General features: G+C 41.5%; 1 protein-coding gene across 1 annotated transcript; it reads right to left on the bottom strand.

Annotated features, from left to right (window-relative positions):
* Positions 1-141: 141 nt before the first annotated feature.
* Positions 142-23,760, bottom strand: LOC103175045. Its single transcript, XM_007887776.2, has 3 exons — positions 23,629-23,760; positions 16,157-16,401; positions 142-1,460 (listed from the first exon to the last, which is right to left on the bottom strand). Exons 2-3 carry the CDS (start codon positions 16,372-16,374, stop codon positions 1,064-1,066), a joined length of 615 nt encoding a protein of 204 aa, XP_007885967.1. The 5' UTR covers positions 16,375-16,401; positions 23,629-23,760; the 3' UTR covers positions 142-1,063.
* Positions 23,761-23,957: the final 197 nt, after the last annotated feature.

The following is a 23,957-nucleotide window of genomic DNA, read 5'->3' as shown; positions in this document are numbered from 1 at the left end:
CAAAGTGTAGTCACCATCTGTCTCTTGCTCCATTATACAAACTTTCAGGTGCCTCCTATTCCTGAACTACTACAATTGATCATTACTGCGAGAAAACAAAGTGTTTTTTTCTCTTCCCCCATCAATAAAAGAAGCGGTTAATTAGGTTAATGTATAATTTTTTATATATAATCATAACTTTGAAATAGTGTATTTTTGACATGTGTATAATTAAACCAAGGGAAGTGTCTTATCCCAGCATTGTCTGTGCTACTATGCAAATCTGAAATATGCAAGTCACTGCAATATAATTTGATTCTAAAAAACATCCTCACGACTTAGAATTCATCAGCAAACAGGAGCAACCGACTCAGACTCTCTATATCAACTCGAGACCCATTCATAATTCATTTTCAATTTTCACTGTACTCACACATCACCCAGTTGCCATTTACCTGAAGATAAAAAAAGTTAAAAAGCAGCATTAATAAAAATCCCCAAAGGATATTTAAAGGCAGAAATCAGACCTGTAGAAAGGTTCGACAATTATGGTGCAGTTTATTTGGGTGGGGAGGAGGGATGGGCAGTGTAAGGCCATTACTCTCATGTTTTTACCATTTCACAGACTGCCACTTTCCTCAAGCAGAGAATTAGATGATCTGGACCACCACGCACATCCCAATCTGTGCAGCGAGATCATAAGTGTCAAGAAAGGTGGAGGAGTTTAATCTGAGAGCAATTTGCACTAATATATTGAATTGACGCTATTTAGCATAAACATTCCTATTACGATCTAGTCAATCACTGGTCACAAGCAATTCTCAGTCATGTACCTACATCCTTAGTAATTGGAAAGCACCCTTAACTGTGAAAAGCGACTACATTTTGAAGCATTATTTGTCGGAGAATATTCTCCTTTGAGCAGGAGTTCTATAGATTCACTGAATGTTATTATTTTTAAAAAACATCTATTGTTATCCAGATTTCAATTAAGTCACAAAAAAAATCACAAATATTAATTCCCATTAAGGAGTGAGAACACTCCCCGGGTCCCCCTTAAAACGTTGGAACAAGAACAGGTTTTCTAACCCGAATGGATAGTCCGTGGTTGAATCAGGATCTTCTCGAGGCACTTCCTGAAAACCGTGGGTATTTCTGTCGGTCTCTTGGTAGCCGTGTCCACAAAGACGTGGGTGGACTTCCCGGTCGTAGAAGCTGTGGATTCGAAGCCAGACAGCAGCGGACTGCTGGGGAAACAGCCATCGCATAGCACATCGTAATCCAACGGCAACGCTCTTCTGCTTGGTAGAGGATTGAACAGAGCCTGTCTGTAGGTCACACTGGAGCATCCTATGCTTTCAATAGCCATCCCCGCAAGTGGGATCTGTGGATACCCCACTGGTCTGTAGAACGAACACTGATTAGCCACTATGTATCCGATCATTGAAGAATTCAGGCTGTTGATGTTTAATTCACAGTACCTAGACCCCCAAAGAAAAGTGTAACACGTAAGCCACGTTCACCAACAACAACTTGCATTTACTATTCCCTTCACATGTGTTATCGGTGTGCCAGACGAGATTTAGTTCACGGACGGCTGGTGAAGCCGTAGAAAACCGACAGCCGAATGCAGATTGCAAAATCAGTGAGAACGTCAAGGTTTAAAAATAAGGGAAACACAATTAAATAATCTTTGCATCTGATAAAGCACCTTACATGTCGGGAAGATGTCTCAAAAAACAGGATATAGCGTAAAGTGTAGCAACTGTGCATTCTGTAGGTGCCAATTTTTGTCCCCAATGTCCCGAAATCTATTAGCACAGTTTGCTGAGGGTTGCACGGTTAAATCTAGAATTTCCTCACGTAATTAGATTGGCACTTTGCAGTGGACCCAAATACACTGAGCGGTGTGATGCCTTGTCACGGCTCCTCACTGGACACATTCATTTCCAAACCTAACGTTTCGACCATTAAATAAAACCACGTTGCCAGTCAGGCAAACAAGCAACACTGGAGATTCTCATTTCTTGAGGGCAGAATAATACAACAAGTCATGCGGTACAACTGAGAAGGATTATTAGTCAGAACCCCCTTTGGGAAACTGCATCATAGTATAATTGAATGACAGAACATGGCACTGGGGGGCATGAACATCAGCACAGTAACAGTGGGCAATGGCATAAATACTTTCACTGAGATGTGAACGATGATATATGTGGTCTTATGCTCGTTTTCAGTTTTTTTTTAAAAAAAAGCATTGTCACAGGTTATGATGTAGTTCAAATTGAAGCACTGAGACTAAGTGAATGTAATTGCCCGTCCACATTCAGGCTATTTAGCAATAATAGGCATGTGACTGCCAAAATCTGATTGCACGCTGAAACCAACCTTGGCCTTTCCAGTGAGATACACTCGCATTATAAGAAAGGACTGTAACGGCTGACATGAGAGGCAGTTTTACTGTGCAGTTTTATGATGGAATTAAATCATTTGCAAATGAATTCTTGCCCAGTTTTGATGTAACGAGAGCCACTGGAACTTTGTCGTTATCAGATGAATATTGTGGCCAATGCAGGCTTGGTCAGAGGCACGGAGGTCAACAGAGCACGACCATCTCTGAAAATAAAACGCAGCACATCAAAGCCATATTATCTGCATGAGTTTCAGTTCTTGTGTATTAATTCTTTTGGAATAAACACGCTCAGAGCTTTGCCATCAAATCGGATCATATTCACAGCGAGAAAGCACAGCCAAACTGCTCGCAAGACAACGTCAGGATTTATTGAAGTTGGTATTTTTTTCTAGTTTGAGTGATTTAACAACAATCGATTCACTTATAGTATATTCTGTGAAGCGTTTTGAGACGTCTCAACATCATGACAGGGCGTTACATCAAAAATTTCAGATAAAGAGAAGTTTCCAGGATCAGTGTCGGTGTGTGTGTGTGGGGGGGGAGGGGGGAGGGAAGAAGAGGGAGCTATAAATTACCCCCAAAGGGATGGCACAGGGGATGCGATCCCAAGACTGGAAAAGACCATTGAGATCCCTCTGTCCATTCACCTCCTGCAGTTTCATTTATTGCCTTTTGTATTTTGGGAAAATGTCACTGACCAGGTGGACTTTAACAGTTATTGCTGGTATTTCGCTCATAAAATATACAGTCAATTCACTGTAGAGGATAGTCTCTGAAGCGCTTCGAGACGTCTAGAAGACGTTATAAGGAGCTATATCAAAATGCAAGGATTATTATTATTATTGTTTTTATGGAGATAGCTTCTTTCCCGCTGCCCACCCACCTCAACATTAAACCCTAACCTGCAGACGTTGTGCTGAAGGTACTTAGAATGTGATGGGTTAACGCCCAATGCCTCCCGTCCTCTTATTCGCAGCGTCAATCTGGCAGCCTCAGCAAAAGCTCTACCTAATGACATGAACTGAACATATAATACATTAACCTATTATGCTAGCCTGCTTTCTCCGAGCCGTTAAAAGTGACCAGGTTATCGTAAGCGCAAGCCACGGACGAGCTCCTCTCAGTGAAATATGACTCCGTGCTCAATCTAATTACTTTAATGCTATTTTTTAATATCATATCAGCAAATTACATCAGGAGTCCTTACAGTGGCACTTGTGTCTGGAAGAAATTATGCCTACATGTTCCGATCCCCTGGGAAAATCAGGACACACAATTGGCTATGATGCTCTGTCAATTACTGACTAAAAACACAGCGCAATCCAACATTTGTCCCTGTGATAACAGGAACAGGTACACTTTACATGTCCTAATGCACTTCACAATAAGGCCGACTGAAACAGAATGTGGAATGCCACCAAAACCGCCCCGACTGGTAATTAAAGCTTCAGTATTTATCTTCTAGTTTATGTGGCACAACTTGCAATCCATTTAGTGCCCTCTCCCCCTGTAATGCCCTGATAGAAGCAGTTTATCAATGCTTTCCTTCAATAATAATGAACTCACAGAAAACACTCCCTTTCCATAATGCTGCTTCCGTTTTGGCTTGTTACGGGTCCAATATAATAACAATAATCTTTGCAATTGATACAGCACCTTATGTTGTTGAGACAATTAAAAGCGCTTCCCGGAAATATACTGCAAAGTGAATGGACTGTATATTTTGCGGGCGAAATATATATGTATGAGAGAGAATGAATAATAATCCGTCGAAAACCAAAAACAATATATATTGGTCATTTTCAATCCACGACTGTTTGTGGGACATTGCTGTGCGCAATTGGCTGCCGCGTTCGCCCACAAATATACAGTCAATTCACTTTACAGTGTGTTCTGTGAAGCGCTTTGGGACGTCCTCCCGACGTGAAAAGCGCTATATCAAATGCGAGGATTATTATTATTATTAATGAAAACCTAGAACTGAACTGAACTCCCTCCGCCCCCATTTTAGATGCAGTTTGTGGCTGTTTGGAACTCTGTTACTTTCAAAGTTGCAGATCCAGCTCGTCCGCCGCTCCCCTGCACACTGTTTTGCTTGTCACGCATAGTCGAGTGTTACAAAGCAAGATTTTACTTGCTACAAAGTCTTTCGGCTCTGGAACGAGCAACACTCTTTCGTTCCGAGCTATTGGTATCTGACTGAAAAAAAGGCAAAAGCAGATTTAAAGTAAATAATGCCATTTACATGATTGAAGACGACAGTGAGCCCCGGGGCAGATGTCACTCGGTAGTGACTGAATGAAAAAAAAACAGTTGTTTTTGCTGTAACGTTGGAACATCCGAGGATTGCAGTTTTATTTTAAAAGCTGCTCAGAGGGAGAACTTTGCGCGAAGTTGTTTCAAGCGGTGTGCATCCCAAAATATCTGATTGAAACAAAAGTAAGCCCGGTGTGCATAAAAGCAAGTCATGTTTCAGTATAATATGTAGAACGGAGTCGTCATTTTTTAGTCTTCGATTAGAAATGAGTCTTTTTGCTGGCAAATCTGGCAATACCCGAAATAAGCCTGAAATCATGTTGTGCAACAAATGATAAGAGTACAGTGTTAACATCTTTCAAGGTGTTGACCAAGTTAGTGTCATGCCTTGAGCAATGTGGCCTTCTTTTTAAGTACAATGTACATTACACACACACTTTCAAGTCACAGACATAAGCTATGCATGAAGAAGTAGCACATCCACCTCTCAATGCCTCTTCTCCGTTCACTGACCACAGCAAACCTTTGAAGCAATGGGCCAAATGGCCTTCCTTTGTGTTGTAAATTTCTGTGGTCCTACGAATGTCTATGGTTCTGATCCAATGCAATATTTCATTATAAGCTTGTATCGAAAGATTCACTACACTACATAGGCAGCGCAATCCTCTCGCTAAGAAATACAGACAGTAGTTCACATAATACAAGTTTTCTGTTCNTTTTTTCACTCTCACAGAGTGAGAAAGTCTCCCTTGAAAGAAATATTTCCCTTCAGTATCTCTCTTGGTCTCTGTTATTATTCTCTAATTTGCTCACTCAGTACAAGAATTGCCCAACCTCCTGGGCTGATGCATTTCAGTTTTCACCAGATCTGCAGACGCCCCAGTGTTATTTTATATAGACTATCTTTGAGATTGCCGGGCACTGGGAAATAGGGTGACTACTTTACATTAGCAAGAGTTATTTACTTGATGCTTCAGTTCTTTGAAACTACAGACAACGATAGACAGAAAGACACACACAGCTTTGTACTGACTATGGTCAGGCCTCAATAAAAACCAACAAAGACTCAATTCATTCCCCTCAATGGACTCTTATTGTTGAATGGCATCATGGCCTGAATCTTCTTAACTGATGACACTACCTAGTCCAAAGCTTCATCTCGAAAGAAGGAGGGGGAGAGGACAACATAACTTTTGAGATAAGATTTGTGACGGTAACTTCCATACTCTGAACTTCTGAATTTACTCTTGAGAATGTGAAAGGGCACGAATAACAATAATCCTTGCACTTGATGCTAGTGCCTTATCACAACACCACCACCTTGCATTTATACAGCGCCCTTCATGCGGGGTAGTGTCCCGGAGAGCTTCACAATGGCGGAGTCTGACAACCAGCCAAGAGGAGAGGACGAGGGACAAATCGTCCTCGTCTGAGAGATTCAAGTTGTAATCAATGGAATTTGTCACCATCTTGTGGCAGATCCCAGCATCAACTATTGTTTGACTGACTCATTACAGACCCTGTTCAACACAACAAATCCCACTTATAGCATCATGAATTTTGATAAGCACATTAGACAGTCATGCAGCCAGGAGGAGAATACTTTAATTTGATGACTACACAATGAGGGTAATATATTTTAATTTAAACACTATAAACCTATTGAGTGCTTAATTAACTTTACCCGTCTTTAGGGGAATAAAGGCAATTTTGATAGGGTCAAAAGGACCTGTTTCAATATCAAACAGTTTTACAGAGCAAATCCTTTCATCCAGCCTGGAGCGACTGATTAACACACAAAATTAACATGTTAGTAAAATTTATTTTCATGTCACTGGGGAAATTAAAATGCATGTGCACAAAACATGATTACCTCAAGTATTGTGGTATTACAGCAAAATAATTTAATGCATTTTTATAACTATGAAATTAAACTTTGAGATTCGGTTTAATTTAATTGTACCAGAATATTTAGTAGCAAAGGAGATTTTCACATGACGTGGATTAACTGATAATACTTTAAATCAGACAACTGTTCAGAACCCAAAATAAAACTATTAATCCTCTTAGGCCAAATAATTGCATTGTGTAATACTGGATGTTGTGTGAATTTGGGTGTATACACTGTAGCTCAAAATTCATAGTAACAGGGCTTCACACAATTACTCTGTGTATTAAATTTATCACTGGCTATTCATTCCCTGTACATTACTCAGAAGTGAAATTAATAACAAACTAGTCTTAAACACCTGACTTTCGCCCACAAAACATGCAGTCACTGCACTTTACAGTATGTCCTTTGGGATATCCTCCAGACATGAAAGGCGCTGTAACAATTGCAAGCAATATTATTTTTATTATTATTATTAAACAACTTCTCTCCATTCCATGGAATTTGTAAACTTTACAAACACACTTACCACAGATCAATGTTCATTTAATAAATATTTTCACTGAAGTAATGTACTCAGACACACACACACGCACACACAGCATGTACAGCACAGAATGAGGCCATTCAGCCCATTGCGTGTGTGCTGGTTCTTTCTAAGAGCAATCCCTTCAGTCCCATTTACGTTTCCTTTCCCCGTACCTCTGTAGCTCACTCCTTTATAGCTATTACTCTACATGTACATAGTAAGTGAGGCCGAATGCAGTGACAAACAGCAAATCAACTGTATGTAAAACAAACTATTTATTACACAGATCCAGACCTTTACTACCAAGGAATTAAGTTGCCTTTTTTTCCCCAATAATTAAAGCAAACTCTGATTTGATAACTTATTTCTCCTCAGAATGGAAAATTGATGGAGAAGGTTGGATATCTTTCTCTCCTTCTCTCCCCCACGCCCACCAACCCTAGTGGAAAAATACGTGAAAAATAATGCCCTTACAACCCTACCCTGGTGGAAAATACCCTTGTGTATTTTTTTTCCAAGTTCCTTTGCTGACGAGTCTTGTTGACTTTGATGTGCTTTGTCATCTTTTCAAACACCAAGTCTCCAATGACCACTCTAAATGTGCAGCGTAAAAAACACTAATAATCCTTGTAAATGTATATGAAGGATGCTGTTATCCAGATGGCATGCTGACTCCTTCCCTTGGCATGGAGTTCATATATTGTATCTGAACATAAGAACATAAGAAATGTTAGACGAAAAAAGACCAACGTCCATCTAGTTCACCCTCCACCTTCCTGGCAGTCACATGCACATATGTCCCGAGCTACCAATGTACTATATCCCATAATGTTGTTTCCTAAAAGAAAACTATCTAATCTGTGTTTGAAAGTTTGAAACATATCTCGTGCTGTTATGTTCTAATCCGATTCACCCCCATATCCAGATAACAAGAAAAAAAATGCAATAAACACATAACGTTACTCCTCCAGTGACCCAGAATTTTTCACACCTTTAACCCTACACCAATCGTCTTCAAATTTAACTTCATATGGATTTCTGGAAAATAGCTGAATTCTGTCAACTGGATCAAAGAATCAATTTCCCACAGCGAAAAATATCGCTTCAGAAAAGGAATCGAAAATGTACTTCAGAAAGTGGAAGTTACACCAAAATCACATTCAGAAGAATAAATAAATTAATAGGGAGGCAGCTCTTTATACTCCCAAAACTGTCTAAGAGTGCTTGGGAGAATAGGTGATGAGCAAGGAAACTTTTATTACAGGTAGCACTTTTTATATTAAAGGCAAGTTTTGGTTCAACATGTACTCAAGCTTTATGTGAAATAACGGAATAGGATCAACTCTAGTCCACAAAAAATCATGTATAATAATAATAATCCTTGCATTTTGATAAATCGCCTGAACATGTCAATGAATGCCTCCAACTGTCGAACCCAGGATGTAGTCGCTATAGCTAGGATTAAACGAACACTCACAAACAAAGTTAGCTCAGAAATATAGTTTATTCAAATACTTACAGCAAGAAGAGGGAAAGCGAGAGGCAATACAATAGCACGTCTCTCAGAAGAGTCGGTACTCTCCCTCTACCAATGGGGCAGTCCCATTAGTTTATATACATGATTATTTGCAATCACCTCATGCTTAACTCATGTCTCAAACAATTCTTGCTGTTGATTGACAAGCATTCAATCATCACAAGATTGATTATACATTTGCAGACAGTACAAGGACACTGGTTCTACTCTAATTATCTACAGCAGTTACTCAAAAACAACTCTAATCTTATCATTGTCGAGACACTCTGTACTTTACGTGTTTTAGTCCTTTTACATTCCCACACTAGCACCTCAAAGGATTTTATTGTAAAGGGTAGACACTGTTTATTCGTAGGCGAACAAGGTAGTCAAATTGCGCACAGCAATATCCCACAAAATAGCACCGAAGTGAACAAACAATTTTAATCTGGGGCTTCCTGTCTCTTTTCAAAATAGTGCCATTGGATCTGTAATGTCCACCTGAACTGGTAGACAGTTCAATTTATATTCAAGTCCTTTTGTTGTTTGAGATTAACTTGTTGTATGATATTTAAATACACATGGGATCGATATACAGGTATTAATAACGTGCCGCATTTATTGATCTGCTACAATCCTCCAAAAACAAATGAATTGGTCTTTCACCTCCTGCCTGTTATGTGGAATTTTACTGTGTGCAAATTGGCTGCTTTGTTCACCTGCAAATACACAGACACCACACTCAACAATAATTACAGTAAAGCTTGTGGAGATGTTTCTACAATATGAGCGTTATATAAAATGAAAGGGTTACAGTATTACAGTGTCATTATTTAAGCTGCACATTCAATCCACAAATTACTAATAGTGGAACCTCTGTATAAGAAATACAGATTGGCTGGAAGTCTTCCAAATAGCAGATTCCAATTGGAATTCTTGCTGCCAGGGACAGGCAATAGCTGGTGTCTGTGGAGAGGCCATATCGCCATTAGCACAAGTTTCCTGTTAACAGAAGAGATACTGATACCACCTTCCCCCTTCCACCTCAGCATGTGCGAGACAGGACAGCGAGGGAGCTTCAGGAGGCTTATGGACCTTGGGGGCTATTGCACCTGAGCCCGAACTCCATCCTCACCTGATGTCCACTCGCTTGCACTTTTTAGCAGGAGTCACCAGACAGCAAACTGGATTTTATTGTAAGGAATGATAAGACCATTTGTAGGGATCACGTCATTGCCCCAGGTGAGTTCACCTGGCTCAGCACACATCACAGCTCGCTGGACGATATGTGTGTGAGAGCCACACCATGCATAGAACTCACCCGCTCATGACAGTACACCTAGGACCATAACATTTTTATTTAAATAAAACAAATGAGGTTAATAGCTAACGGTGTTCCCAGCAGGTTTGGCCAACAAAAATACTTTTTTTTAATAAGAAAAAAGAGACCGGCTGGTAGAAATAATAAGAGGCATAAAATCTCACCCTGTTTTAGCTTCCTTCAGATAAGGCGTTTAAACCATAGTACCGCCCCTGCTTATTCAAGTGGACGGTGAAGACGTCAAGTTACTACTCAATAAGACAAGGGAGTTTTTCTCTCCCAGTGTCTGGCCAATAATCCCCCAGATAAAAAATTGGCTGTTTGTGGGAGACTTATTGATTGACTTGATTTCAAGATCCTCATCCTCACCTACAAGGCCATTCACGGCCTTGCTCCCTCCTACCTCTCCAACCTACTATCCCCCTACCTACCTGCCCGTACCCTCCGTTCCTCTGGCTCCGGTCTGCTCCACGTCCCCGCCCCAACCGCCCTACCATCGGTGGTCGGGCCTTCAGCCCCTCAGCCCCAGGCTCTGGAACTCCATCCCCAGTGCCTTCGCCTTGCTTCCTCCCTTTCCTCCTTCAAGGCCGGTCTCACAACCTTTCTCTTTGACCGAGCCTTCAGCTCCCTCTCGACTCTCTTCCTCCTCCTCGCTCCTCCCTTCCTTCCCCTCACCCTGACCATTTCCCCCTGCTCGGGTCATGACCCAACTGTGCAGCGCCTTGGGACGTCCTCCTGACGTGAAAGGCGCTCTATAAATGGAATCTTGTTGTTGTTGTTGTTGTTATGGGTGCAAATTGATATACACCTATAAAATACACAGTCACTGCACTTCACAATAAATTCTGTGAAGCTTTTCGAGAAAGGACTATATATCAAATGCAATAGTGATTATCACTATTAAGACTACAACAACAACAACAACAAAATGACATTTATAGAGCGCCTTTCGCATCGGGAGGACGTCCCAAAGCGCTGAACAGTCAGGTGTCGGGGCCCGAGCATGTGGGAGGGGTGGGGGAGGGGTGGTGTAGGGGTGAGGGAAGGCAGAGAGGTGGGAGGGAGACCAAAGGCACGGTCGAAGAGAAGGGTCTTGAGACTACTTTTAAGGTCAAGCAAAATTGTGGGAGATTCTCGAATTCAAACTTAAATTTGAAATTTTTAAGAAGTGCGGAAAGAAAACGGCTTTCAAACTTAAGGCTGATCTGAAGAAGTCCCAGCAAATTTTGCGTGTCCTTGAAACAAAACGTTTTAAGGCAAAATGGTCACGCAGGTTAAAACTAGATGGAATTTAGGGTCTCATGATTATTAACAGATTATTCAGGCACGTTATCACGTGTCAAATCTCAGGGGAATCCTGGGCGGCTGAGTTGGTTAAGGACTGGACGCGGGGCTCGAAAGTTAGAAGACAAATCCCAGTGGGTCCATTTAAGCCTTCACCTTTAATGTAATAAGTACCACGTCTAAAAATATCCCTTGGAGAAGAAAGCAAACCATGTTTCACTGGAAAAACCTGGTTCCATCGGAGACCCTGCTCTGGACAGATCTGCACTAATCCAAACTTTGAGGGGGAGGCGGAACAGTGGGGAGAGGGGGAGGGAAGTGGAGACATATCCTTTACAAAATCGCAGCATTTGACAAACCATTACGTCAAGGTTGGTCAAACAACAGAACTCGACAGAATGCATTACACTGAAATCAGTTATATTGAAAAAAAGCCCTGCTCTGCCACTTACCGTGATATCATGGAAGTGGCAATGCAGATGTTCCAGCTGTTGGCTGCCGACCGGGGAACGAGCTCTTTAATCAGCACATACACGCTAACTTTAATTCTGATTTTGTTTCCCACCCCGCTCCCTCATCCATCAAGGTGGAGACGGACAGTGCCAGTCACTTTCCTGTGTTGCTATCTGATGCACTGACAAGCTACCCATTGGCCACAGGCAAGGATGACAGCTGGGTTCATTTTTACTCTTGACTTAAAAGGTCTTTTTTGGCGTCGTGTTGAAGTGTTGTCTGACCAAGAACGACGTATTGGTCAGGCTCGCCTGGGGCAGCAGTCAGCCCTCGGACACAAACCTCTGCTCACTCCCATTCCCCCAAACGCAAGGTTAACCAAGCACCTCAACAGCTACTCCAGTGACCCCAATACACAAATGGTTTTGAAAGCAAAAGTGCTCATTTGATGTTCTGATACCACGGGGACTTGCCACTCACTCTCCTCTGCCCCCAGGACAAGACAAGATTGCCTGCCTGCCTCAGCTGGGTCATGTCTCTTCCTGCATCGCTTAAGGATGTTTCACAGTGGGTCAAACAAGGAGAAACATCGACACAGTCAAGGGAGATGTCTGCGAGCTTTCCCACCCTCCTGACTGTGGCTTACAGCAGAGCTATATGGGGCTAACGTGGGAAAGGGGACTGGAGAGGGCAGTGGGGGTGGAGGGGGGAATAAGAAAGAAAGAGGGAAGAGGATCATGATTGAAAGCCAGTAGCGAATAAAAACTGAACTGTTCTTTTAGTTCATGGATTCTAACAAATGTCTTCACAGTAATTAAAAGCTAAACTCCTTGATGTTATCAATCAACATTGAACTGTAGTAAAGGTGCTCTATAAATAATAATAATATAAATGTAATTTTGTTGTTGTATGACAGGCATCTATCTACCTGTGAGTGTTCAGTCTGATAGCAATGTACAACATTCAGTACATCTCCCTACAAACACAGGTGCACACAACTACACATACTTTTTTTTTGTGTGTGTGTGTGTGTGTGCATGGAGGGGAGGGTTAAAGCATTACGTTTTTTTTGACAAAGCCTGGCACAAAGAAATTCAATGTTGATAAACATTGATTTGAAAGCAACACGTGTGAGCTCAGCTGAGAGCCGAAATCATGCGCTTTGGTGGGTTAATTTTGTGTGTTTTTTCTCCACCCACCCCCCCCCCTCCAAAAAAAAAAAATCACGACCGCCGTCCCCATCTCTCAGCACAAGCGCAGAAAAAAAAAGCCTCCGTGCAAATGGAGATGAATGGGAACCCAGGCCACCGAGGTAATTAAAAATGTATTTTCCATCTCCTAGTAATTGAATTGTGTACAAGCTACAAGTTAATGAGGTCATCTACCCTCAAGCACCGACAGGAAACCAGGAATAATTATCTCTCAATTTTTCCTTATGTAGCAATTAATTTTAACCATTCCGCCCCACCCCCTCCCCCACTTCCCCAGCCCCAGTCAGTCAAAGGCACGGCTAAGCCAAATTGACAAGCGATTGATACGGCAGCAGCACTGAGCTGCCGAGATGCACAAGGCAATCAAGGGGGTCCAGCTGTTGTAGGCAAAGTGGTTCCAGGTGAACGTCGCCTGGGATTTCGCATCCTGCCACTCCGAGGACGAGGGATCTGCAGGAGTTGCTGTTAGCACATCTGGTGCCAGGTGGGCAGGAAGAGGGACAGCACCAACCCTGTGCAGCCAGGAGTTCAGAACAGAAGGGTGGACATGGCTAGGTGCGGGAGGAGAAATAGCCAAGACAAAGGAAGAGGAGGGAGGGATGGGGAGGGAGAGGGGTGGGCAGCTGTCAAAGGTCCTCAGTTCGTTTCACCTTCTGCTTGGTTTATGATAACTCAGGCAGATATCTTGTTGCTTTAATAAAAACTTCCCTTCTGTTTTGTCAGTTTGAGAAAGCTCTTCCGTGGCATTTCTAATTATATCACAGTCCATGCCCGGTACCTTCCTGACATCATCATCATCTGGTGCCATCATTCCCAATCTCTCCCAAAGCGTCTGATGGCTGCTACCAGGAAGTGGAGGGCAGACACTTGGAAATGTGTTCTTATCACGCAAGTGACATAACAAATCAATGAGTTTCCCCACTGCACACATGCACACGCACACACTTTGCAATTTACTCCCCCAACTCACTCAATTCATCCGATTCAACCATTCAGACCACACAGGTTCCAGAGGCCTGAAGTTCCACCTAGTTTTAGCCTGTAAGACCATTTATTTTGCTCCTCCGCCGTGCACCCTTTCTTCCCCATCTTTAGTTCGCGCCTGAAGACCTTCCTCCTTCCTCTTCGAACGTGCCTATGATCACCTCCCCCTCCCCCTGGCTCGGCGTTGTGCTCTGCCACTGTCAAGCGCTCTGGGGCACTACCCGCACCCCCCCCCCCCCGTGAGGGACAATATATAAATGCTAATTGTTGTTGTTGTTGTTAATCAAGATTGCTAAAATGCATTGTGTGTGCTGAGGAAAGTGAGATGATTGGATGAAGTAGACTGTCTAAATGGCTGCTCATCATAATCCCCCTTTAATTTCAGTGGAACAATGAGTCTGTTGATTGTGATCTGAATTAAATGAGATCCCGAAAGGAAAGCACATCCTAAAAGACCCGTGACCTTTGGACTTGATTTTCACACTCTGTGTAAATTGACAAGTTGAATTCCCTTGCATTATTTTTATTAAATTAGGAGAACAGCTACATCTCTATTCAGTCCTCTCTCTTCTCGATCCTCTCTCCTGTGACGCTCCAATCTCTAAAGCGAGCGTGAAATAGCCTAACCTTGCTTACGGTAATCATAATGAAATACACTCGGAGAAACAGCATCATTCCTGGAAACTGTGCAACCCCATGAACATTATTAAAGTATTTATTGAGCCAACAACCCAGGAGGAAAAATTCTCTACAGTAATTAAGACTGATGTGCATTCATCCCTGATGTTTAGGAAAATAATAGCATAGAAATCCCATTCTGTTTCACTTTTGTGGTCAATAAATTTGATTTGAAATAGGTAGAAGGCGCAATAAATTTAACAAATGAGTTATAAATGTCTCATTATGCAAAAAAAAAAGCCTCCGACTCAGCTTCATGTACATTGAGATGAGCTCGGAGCTAATGAATTAAGCAAACGAGTAAGTGAAGCCACTAGAGAAATGGAATGGAACCAGGGCCAGACCCAACATAGGACCACTTTCCACTGCAAAATCAATGGGTCATTTTACGTTTCCTACACATTCTACGTGAGGAAATCCTTTACAAGTCAGAATGCTTTCAAACAATTTTTGTCCAACCAGAGATCACTTTAACTAGGCAAGTATCTCATTGAACTGACACTGGTGGCTGTAGGAAACAGAGAGACGCTGGGAATAACAGGACCAAAACCTAACCTACACTTCAGCCTAATATGGCAACTTCTCTCTCATTCTGTCAGTTTTATAGAATTCTATATATATATATGTATTAAACAAAACAAATACTGTGTAATTTTTCGCAACTGTTACTCAGCTTCCCAAAGAGTTCCGTTCATTTCCAATGTTATGATCATTTGTGTCTTAAGGCAAAGATCAAAATAATGTTGAATTCTTTATTTTAAAAAAAAGCCAATAAATCTTTTCTGGTACAGTAGCATTGAATTCAAAGTGTGCAAAATGTGCTTTTATTCAAAGACTCCCAACAAATCAGATTCAACATCATTTGCACCAACGTAGCAAAATACATTTATTCCCAGTTGATTGATTCCTGCGTTTTGTTTGGTTTGCTGATGGCTTTTCACTGTGCTGGACAGCAACTGTTTCTCATTTGGGCCGAGTTATAAAAATGTCTGAATTGCTTGCTGTTGTTTACCAACATATCTCCCTCTCTTTCTGCAACGAACCCCACAGTACAAATGAGCTCCATTCAGAGTAAGAACACTCGGAGCCACATGCCTCAACAGCAGAGACAGTGTTAAGTTTCCCCGTTTGAAGGCAAGACAGATGTTGGAAACGGGCTTAGTGAACCTGTGTGAAGGAAGTTAGGCCCGACTTAGACTTCAACCATTTCTGATGCAAACACCTAGGCCACAGCTATCTGACAGCTGTTCTAAACTCTTCATCATGATCAGAAACAATCAGCATGCATTAGAGGGTAGTATTCCCTTTACAAAGGTGATAATTAGATAACAAGCTGAGATTAAAGTAATTACAGTTAGACAGCTGGCAAGGCTGCATTGCCATGTTGTAATATTGTTGATCCTTCAGCATCTGGTTTTAATAACGGTACAGGCAAGAGGACTTTACATTAATTACACCAAATAATTTATTATAAACACATTTAATTACAACCGATAAGAGATAAACTGTTCAAAGGATTTTAACCCTTCTACGCCACCGATAGCAATAAAGCCTGTANTTTTTTTTGCCACGTTAAACCCCGGCTCTGGCGTCATTAGCTGGAGATACATGTGAGGAGCAGAAACAGTAGGGTTCCCTTACCTGAGAAGATAGTGGTTGATTAAGGTATCAAAGTACCCGTGGTACACTGCGTTGTTTACATGGCCATATGCGTCATTGTCCTGCCAACGGGTCTGAATAGGCAAAAAGTAGCAATAGATTCCTCGCTGCCTGAAGATATCCTCACCATCTGAAGTTTGGGCTGTGCCGACAGAACGTCTCACGATGATACCAAAGGACCTCAGTGCTTTCAGCCCCATTGTGGATCTCCCCAGGCAAACTGAATCCTGCAGAATTGCAAATTTTCCATTAGCAGAATCCCAAACCATTATCTATAATCAAAATAAATAATCCTTGCATTTGATACAGAACCTTATCACGTCTTCGAGACATCTCCAAGCGCTTCACAGAATATGCTGCTAAATGAACTGACTCTAATATATTGCGGGTGAAATGTGGCAGCCAATTGTGCACTGCAGTGTCCAACAAACAGTTGTTACTATTATTTTATTTGAAGAGATTATTATTATCCCTACAGGCGGTCAACTTGGCTGTGAATGCCTTAGTAAAACTTTCCACTGTTTAAGATTAAAATAGTGAATACCTTCAAGGAAATTTCCACAGTTTACTTAGAATTTACCAAGAGAACCTCTGCTCAGTACTTGATTGTTTTTCCTACATCGATTCAATGCAATTTGAGTCAACCCAACACAAACTGTATAGTATAACTTTGTTACAAGAGGCTGGCCCTTACGAATTTACAGCACTGTGGTTCAATGAGCAACATTTAATCCCCCCATCCACTCTCAAACCAATAGAGAAGATGATTCCTTTTCCCAAATAAAATGCTCTGCCCTCAATTCTTAACGCCACATATGCTGCAGAACAACACAACCCGAGACACTATAAACTTTCACTCTTAACAGAACCATAATGGATACTAATAAAGGATGGATATTAATGAATAAGGCTTTCCTCAATGGCTTTCCTGTAGCAGTTTTTATGTGAGAATAAACCCTGGTGTGAGACATTATTGAAAGTACTTCATGATATCGCTATTTTTGCAACTCATCAATTTGGATAATGTAAGCCATCAGGGACCATTTTCACTGGGAGACCTGTCCTCCATGAAGCAACACTGCAAGAGAAGGCAAAATGTTGTCACCCGCACAGTGAAAAATAATTCTGGGGAGTTGAAAGATGAATTCTTCCACGTTGGAATTACACAGAGCCCAGAACCCAGTCCTGGAGGCCACAGTTTGTGATTGAATTACTGAGATGCCTGATTCTTAAAAATCGAGTTTAAAAGACAATCAGGGAAAACGGGATCCACTTGACACAAATCACTAAAAATAACATTTTCCACCATAACAGGTTCCCAATTGTAAAGATGGATGATAATATTGCTATTTTTAAGTGATCGGGGCAAGATGTGGCTATTATTTAACAAGGCTCCTGTTTTGATCAAGACGACACATGCTAACACTTAAGCTGACGAAAGTAGCTGCAATGAACAATGTGACCTAGTTAACGTTGTACCACTTCTGCCTTCTGTCCTGTGGTTTCTTAGTGCACTTACAGTACACAGTATTAATTCATCAGTTATCAAAGTCATTCGTGTACACTTACAATGGACATTAATGAATGAGTGTTTGCAACCCAGATTCCCAGATAAAACACCGAGCATCGAGGCTAGCATTCCCCATGCACCCTTTGATGGATTTGAAAGTGCATTCAAAGAGGTGGCAAGCTGGCAGCGTACCTAGTAGCTGAGAAAGGATAATATTCAAGGATAGCAATTGTACGTGTTTTTAAGGAAGGTTGAGGGGATTTGGAATAACTGGTTCATCTCAACATACAAAGCTCCTTATTGATCACACAGTACACATCTATCCTCAAATCCCCAGGAGAAGTGAAGACAGAAAGTTCAAGTGATGAGAGAACCTATGATTTGTCTTTAAAATGTTTCACCCACACAATCTAAATGTTAACTTCTGACAACTATAATTTTGGCACTAATAGTTTACACAATATAGTCACACTGACCACTTCCAAACCATTTGTGCACAGGACCTTCCGAATAGACTAAGAAATAATGATTCTTACATTTCATGTAGCGCCTTATCACGGTGTCGAAACATCTCAAAGCGTTTCACAGGATTTAAAATCTAGTGACTGTGTGTTGTGGGGCGAATGAACAACAACAACAACGAATTACAATTACATTGTTACCGGACGGAATCTCCTTGCTTAAAAAAATGCCTTTTGAAACGGGCACGTTTGAACCTCAAGACTAAAATGCTATCATCGAGTCATAAGCAAACAGTTGAGAAATATTTTTGAAAAAAATATCACTGTTATAAGACGTTAAACCTCCGCAGTCACTTTCCGTTCAGATTCAATGCCGAGGCTCAGACACAGCAACACGTTCAGGCCAAAGGTGTAAAGTCAACGGGATTCAATTTTACTAATTATCTCTCGATTTGCGTTTACAACACAGACGCAAAGCAGAATCAGCCGGGACGTGCTGCTCTGACAAATCAATCAGACTTAAACATCATTCAGATAAACAAAACAGGAATATAGATGTCAGCTTCCAGTCTCGGAAAAGCTGGAGGGAAAATAGAATTTGGATCGCCACCAAGTCTCCCCACTAGAGACACGAGCCCATCTGCTGAGCTTTGCATCTGAACTTTAACTACCATTCAAAATCCATCTCCACAGAGATCAATTCACAAAGCAAACAGATGGACCCCTGCCTCCCTGTGCCTCTGTGTTATTTGTTTAATAAATTTAATTAATATCCAACTACAGTGGATTGTTCCCAGAATAGTGCGTGCCTCTCTGAAGCCCACACGATGACTGATTTCCCATAAAAGACTGGATAACAGTGCCCTGGGGTCATTTCCAGATTAAAAGTGCCATGTGTTTACATAGTTTCAAATGTATTAATCTTCACAGAACACAGATTTTACTCAGACCTTTTACATTAAGGAAACCGCACACCTCGAAAACCACACAGAAGGGCCACTTTATCCAACCACGCATTTTTACAAACTGCACTTTCTGCCATTTCCCCTTCTCAACTGAAATTACTGACAAATCTTTGTGGATTTTCCGGGTTAACTAGCACATGAACCCTTTGGGCACCCTTGATAATTAGACTGCTTGATATTAATGTCAAGGTTGTCAACCTTTTAGTTTGAAAGAAGCTTAAAATGGTACATTTCCCCAAGATGACAGACAACCTTCACATGCAGGTCAGTCAGGATACCAACTCCCTCCTTTATACAATTAGAATAATAATCCTTGCTTTTGATATAGCACCTTATCACATTGTTGTGAAGTGTAGTGACTGTACATTTTAAGCAACAAATGTTACTGTGAGAGTATTCCAGTCCTCTTCAATTCTGGCACTTCCCCGAGAAGTCCCGAGAGACTACAATAAATTTACAGAAACTCAAAAGATTCATTGGCCGCCAGTCAACACCCAAATTAAGCAATTGCCTAATACGTGAATGTTTTATCTGTTGTATAAGCCAAACCACCTTCACCAAATACTTCCCATCCCAACCTCTGAATAGAATCCTCTTCGACCGTGCTTTCGATCTCCCCGCTTCCCCCTTTGCCCTCCACACTCCCCCACCCCGACCCCCAGCTCGGGTCTGCAACTCTGTCTGTACAATGCCTTGGGACGTCCTCCCAACGTGAAAGGCACTTTACAAATGTAATTTTGCTGTTGTTGTTGTAGGATCAGGTTAGCTGCTAACTTCTAACAGTAAACACTGTCCCCAGGTTACAATTACTTGCTGTGTCTTCCTTCATAAGCAAACTGAAGGAACAGAGGGTTAGGTGAGCAAAGATAAGGCACTATTAACACTCGGAGAACACAGTAACAATGCAAACAGCACCGAGCCACCCTCAACGTCTTATCAATGCGTGTTACCAATAGTTATTCTGGCTTTTCTGTCTAAGGAGCGTTTAATATTTTCACATGTCACATGACAGTCCTGGATATTGCTAAAATTTAAATTCAAGTCTGCGAATGATTTCAAACCATCTGTCTGCAATTACTTGGAATTCAACGTTTCAATATTTTAACAAACTTTCACTTGCAAATCACCAGAACGGGTTGTAAAGTATTAGTGCCATCAGTAACAGTGAACGTCAGAGTTACACTACTAAAAAAAAAGAGGTAAAGTAATATAATAATGCTTCATAAGTCCATGCTTCAGATAACACTCAGTAATACTGAGCCTTTATAAGTGCTCAGTTGAAACTACCCAGGCTTTCTCTTTGGGGTGGGGGTGAGGATTAAACACACAATCAAATTCCATCGTTAAACCGTAAGACAATGTGACTTTAAAAACTGCTGATGCTCCAGACAAAATGAAGGGGCTCCAATTGGCTGACAGACATATTTATTAGCCTGGGGTCAGGTTTTTCTGGATTGGATTCAGCGCTCCAGTGTTAGTGTACTCTCCCGTGAATAGTACGGCAGTTACAATGCTCACTGAGAAGTAATGACCTGTTTTACATTTTATAAGGTGCACCATTCAATAATCCGCATTACACGTTAGTTATCTCGTCTGATGAAACCAATGTGGCAGCATTTGTTATCACTGCATTTCACATGCAACAACAACAATAACAAATTACATTTGTATAGCGCCTTTCATGTCAGGAGGACGTCCCAGCGTGAATGGAGATGTAACTTTCTTACTTGGGGGTACTGAATACAGCAGAGGTTGAAATACCATAACAAGTTAAAGACAATAGTTCTGAAGGCCACAAGAATTTAATAAAGCCTTGTCCTTCCTCCTCATGTCACCTGTACTGTCTCATCCTTTGTAAGCAAACTGAAGGAACAGAGGGTAAGTGAGCATAAATGAGGCATCATTAACAGCCAGAGAACATCCTAACTCAGGGTTTAACCTGCCCATTAGCCAATTACCTCTGTGAGATGCATTTGTTTTCATGTCAACCAAATTGCTAACTCAAATCAGCAAAAAAAAACTGTTTCCCTCCTCTCTCTATCTATCCAACCCCAGCAAAATTAGTTGAACTAAATCTTTTCTCTGGTCGGTGCAGTAGAGGAACTACAACTGTTTGATGAGGGTTTAAATCAACGGCAGTCATTTCAAAAATGCATATAAATCCTGTTTCCCCTTCCAGTTCTAGACATTAATCCTTGCCATCTGAAATCGCTAAATCTGGTGACTGATGCCCAGGTTACATATTCATTTCATCGTTACAATCACTTTCATATGATGCCTGTTGCTGAGACTGGTAGCAATCAAAAGTACAGCTACGTAAATCCCCTGACTGCTCCGACCAACTCCCAGGTTCATTATTTTGCATGACTACCTCTAAAACATTGGCAACGGTCGGACTTTATGACGATGCCATTGAGGTACTGGATTACACGCTTGCAAACTGGGATGTTCTGTTGCACTATTTCCTCATTCACGAACCAGACTGTCTTTCACTGCCAACAGTGTCAATTGACAAGGTGCAATCGAGTGTCAATCAGCTTGGGGGTGGGAGATTGTACTTGCAATATAGTGCACGCCCAGCACTGGGTAGGAGTAACATCTTAAGCTATATGACTATTAACTAGAAACGTAAGCATTTAGAATACTGTTTTAATTATACTGTTTTCTTTTTGCTGAAGATTGACTTGGTCTCACTTTTACTTCTCCAATCAAGAAATGCTCCCACCAGACCAGAGTATCCATTGCCAGTTACCAGACTAATCCCAACGGATAAGTTAACTTGTCTGTGCTCCAAAAGCTTTATGCCGGTTTCCATCTGCAAGTGCAGCACTGAATGTCTTAGCATCAGACCAGCTTATTGCTAAGTGTAGTGACTTTGGCAATGTATGTTAATAGTGGGATTTCCCATTCCAAGCACGTATTGGCAAAGTGGCTGCATTTAGCAAGTTAAATCTTACCCCATGCGCTTTCAGCAACAGTTTTAGAGTATACTGCAATCATCAGGTCAGCAGTACAGTAAATGTTGAGGCTGTCGCTGGTCTCAGTGTTGTATTGACCAGCCAGTTCAGTAATTCAATACTTTATAATGGATGCTATGGCCTTAGCAAATTTGTTTGAAAAGAACGTGATTGAAAGCACATGGGGTGCACGTTAATTGGGTCCTGCGCAGCTGTGAGATACAGTGACAACAATAAAGAGAAAAATAGCACAGACCTAAATATAGGTTAATGGTGTCCCGGAGGAACATTTGTTCGACCTAGATGTAGGCTCTTGCTGGTGAGAGGGTTAGTGCTTTTAAAAAGAAACCCATAAACACACAGACTTGTGATCCTCAAAAGGCATCAAATCTGGAAACAAAATATAAAGAGAAATTATAGTGGAATCGATTGTGTTTAAATACACAAAGTGGGATACTTTTAAATCGAACAGATATAAAACAGATATGCCTCTGCATTCAGCACAATGTGAAGATTTGAGCCTCAGAATATGTCTACAATGATAGAGTAAAAGACACAGAGCTCTCATTTGTGACTCTTCTTAATGCAATTGCTTGGAATTCCATGGGTTAATGTGTCGTACTTCTGGTTACTGGAAGAGATCTCAACTTAGGCAATTCAGATTCCGTCTGAAGGAATAAAAACATACTGCAAATTAGACAATACTATACTCCACTCTGGTGTCAGGAGGGTTGCCTTGCCCATGAAGCACGCTATATAAATGCAAGTTGTTGTTGATGTATGTAATTCTATGTAAAAATCTATGGAACACAGAGACAAAGAATCATATCTGAAGTTTGTACAATATATTTGTAATCCCAAGACTTTCCTTCACACTTTCTACTGTGCGCAATTGGCTGCCGCATTTTGCCCACAGATTATACTGTCAATTCACTTAACAGTATATTCTGTGAAGCGCTTTGAGACGTCTCGACGAGGTGATAAGGCACTATATCAAATGCAAGGATTATTATATTGTATATTAAAGTTCAGGAGAAGAAATATTAAAAAATGATATTTACTACTCTTCTCCCCTCAAGGAACCTTCTAACTTATATTGTTATACACGGTGAACCTTGTCAAATTGGCAATGATTCGTATGGGAGCTCGGACAGTGAGCGTTGGCAAGCTATGCGCACGTTGTTACCGAGCCCCAATCTTATCCACAAGTGATGTACACACAGTCGACCAGGAGGCGGCACTAGGATGTCTGACACAGGCAGCAGACCAAAAAAATACATCCAGTGTCCCCTCCTGGTCAACTGTGGTTATTTCACATAGTGATATCAGCAGCGCGGTAGGTATTAATAGAACCTCAGGCGTTTGCACATATTAAAGCCAAATGCAGAGCCACCCTGAGCGGCACGAGTAAACTCAGCACTGACAGGGAATCAAACACCAGACTGCCCCAGCTTGTACAACACAGCTCCTCGCTCAATGAACTCCCAAAGCCAACAGGGGAGCGTTGTCGAAGGGTTTTATATCAATACTCTATGGATGTATAAATAAGTGTTTTACCCACAACAGCACAGCCTGGTGCAGAACTTGTCGATATGTCCAAGGTTGCCTTTCTGCAATCAGTTATACAGCGTCGTACTGCATACAGGGTCGTGCTGTAAAGCTTCAGCAGCAAGGACCAACCTGGCGCAAATACGCACAGTGATGATGATGTGAAACTAAATGGCACAACAGAATATCAGTAGCACTGCTGGCCTCCAAGGGAACGTTCTTCACACTGCACGTCCCTCACCAACGACTCGTTAAAGTCAGTCATAGAGCACCACCAGCAGGAAATGATTTGAAATACACAAAGGAGGAAATCAGCTGATCTGCCGAGCAAGGCAAGCTGCT

This window comes from Callorhinchus milii, unplaced genomic scaffold (assembly GCF_018977255.1).
Source record: "Callorhinchus milii isolate IMCB2004 unplaced genomic scaffold, IMCB_Cmil_1.0 Scaffold17, whole genome shotgun sequence".
NCBI classification, from domain to species: domain Eukaryota; kingdom Metazoa; phylum Chordata; class Chondrichthyes; order Chimaeriformes; family Callorhinchidae; genus Callorhinchus; species Callorhinchus milii.
Note: the sequence above shows the minus strand (reverse complement) of the source record. Positions and strands in the feature narration are given on the sequence as shown.

Excerpts from the sequence above, each read along its gene's own strand:
- LOC103175045 (XM_007887776.2), bottom strand. The coding sequence starts at position 16,374 with ATGGGGCTGAAAGCACTGAGGTCCTTTGGTATCATCGTGAGACGTTCT. Across the intron at positions 1,461-16,156 it reads ATCAACCACTATCTTCTCAG|GTACTGTGAATTAAACATCA; the intron begins GTAAGGGAACCC and ends TTGGGGGTCTAG.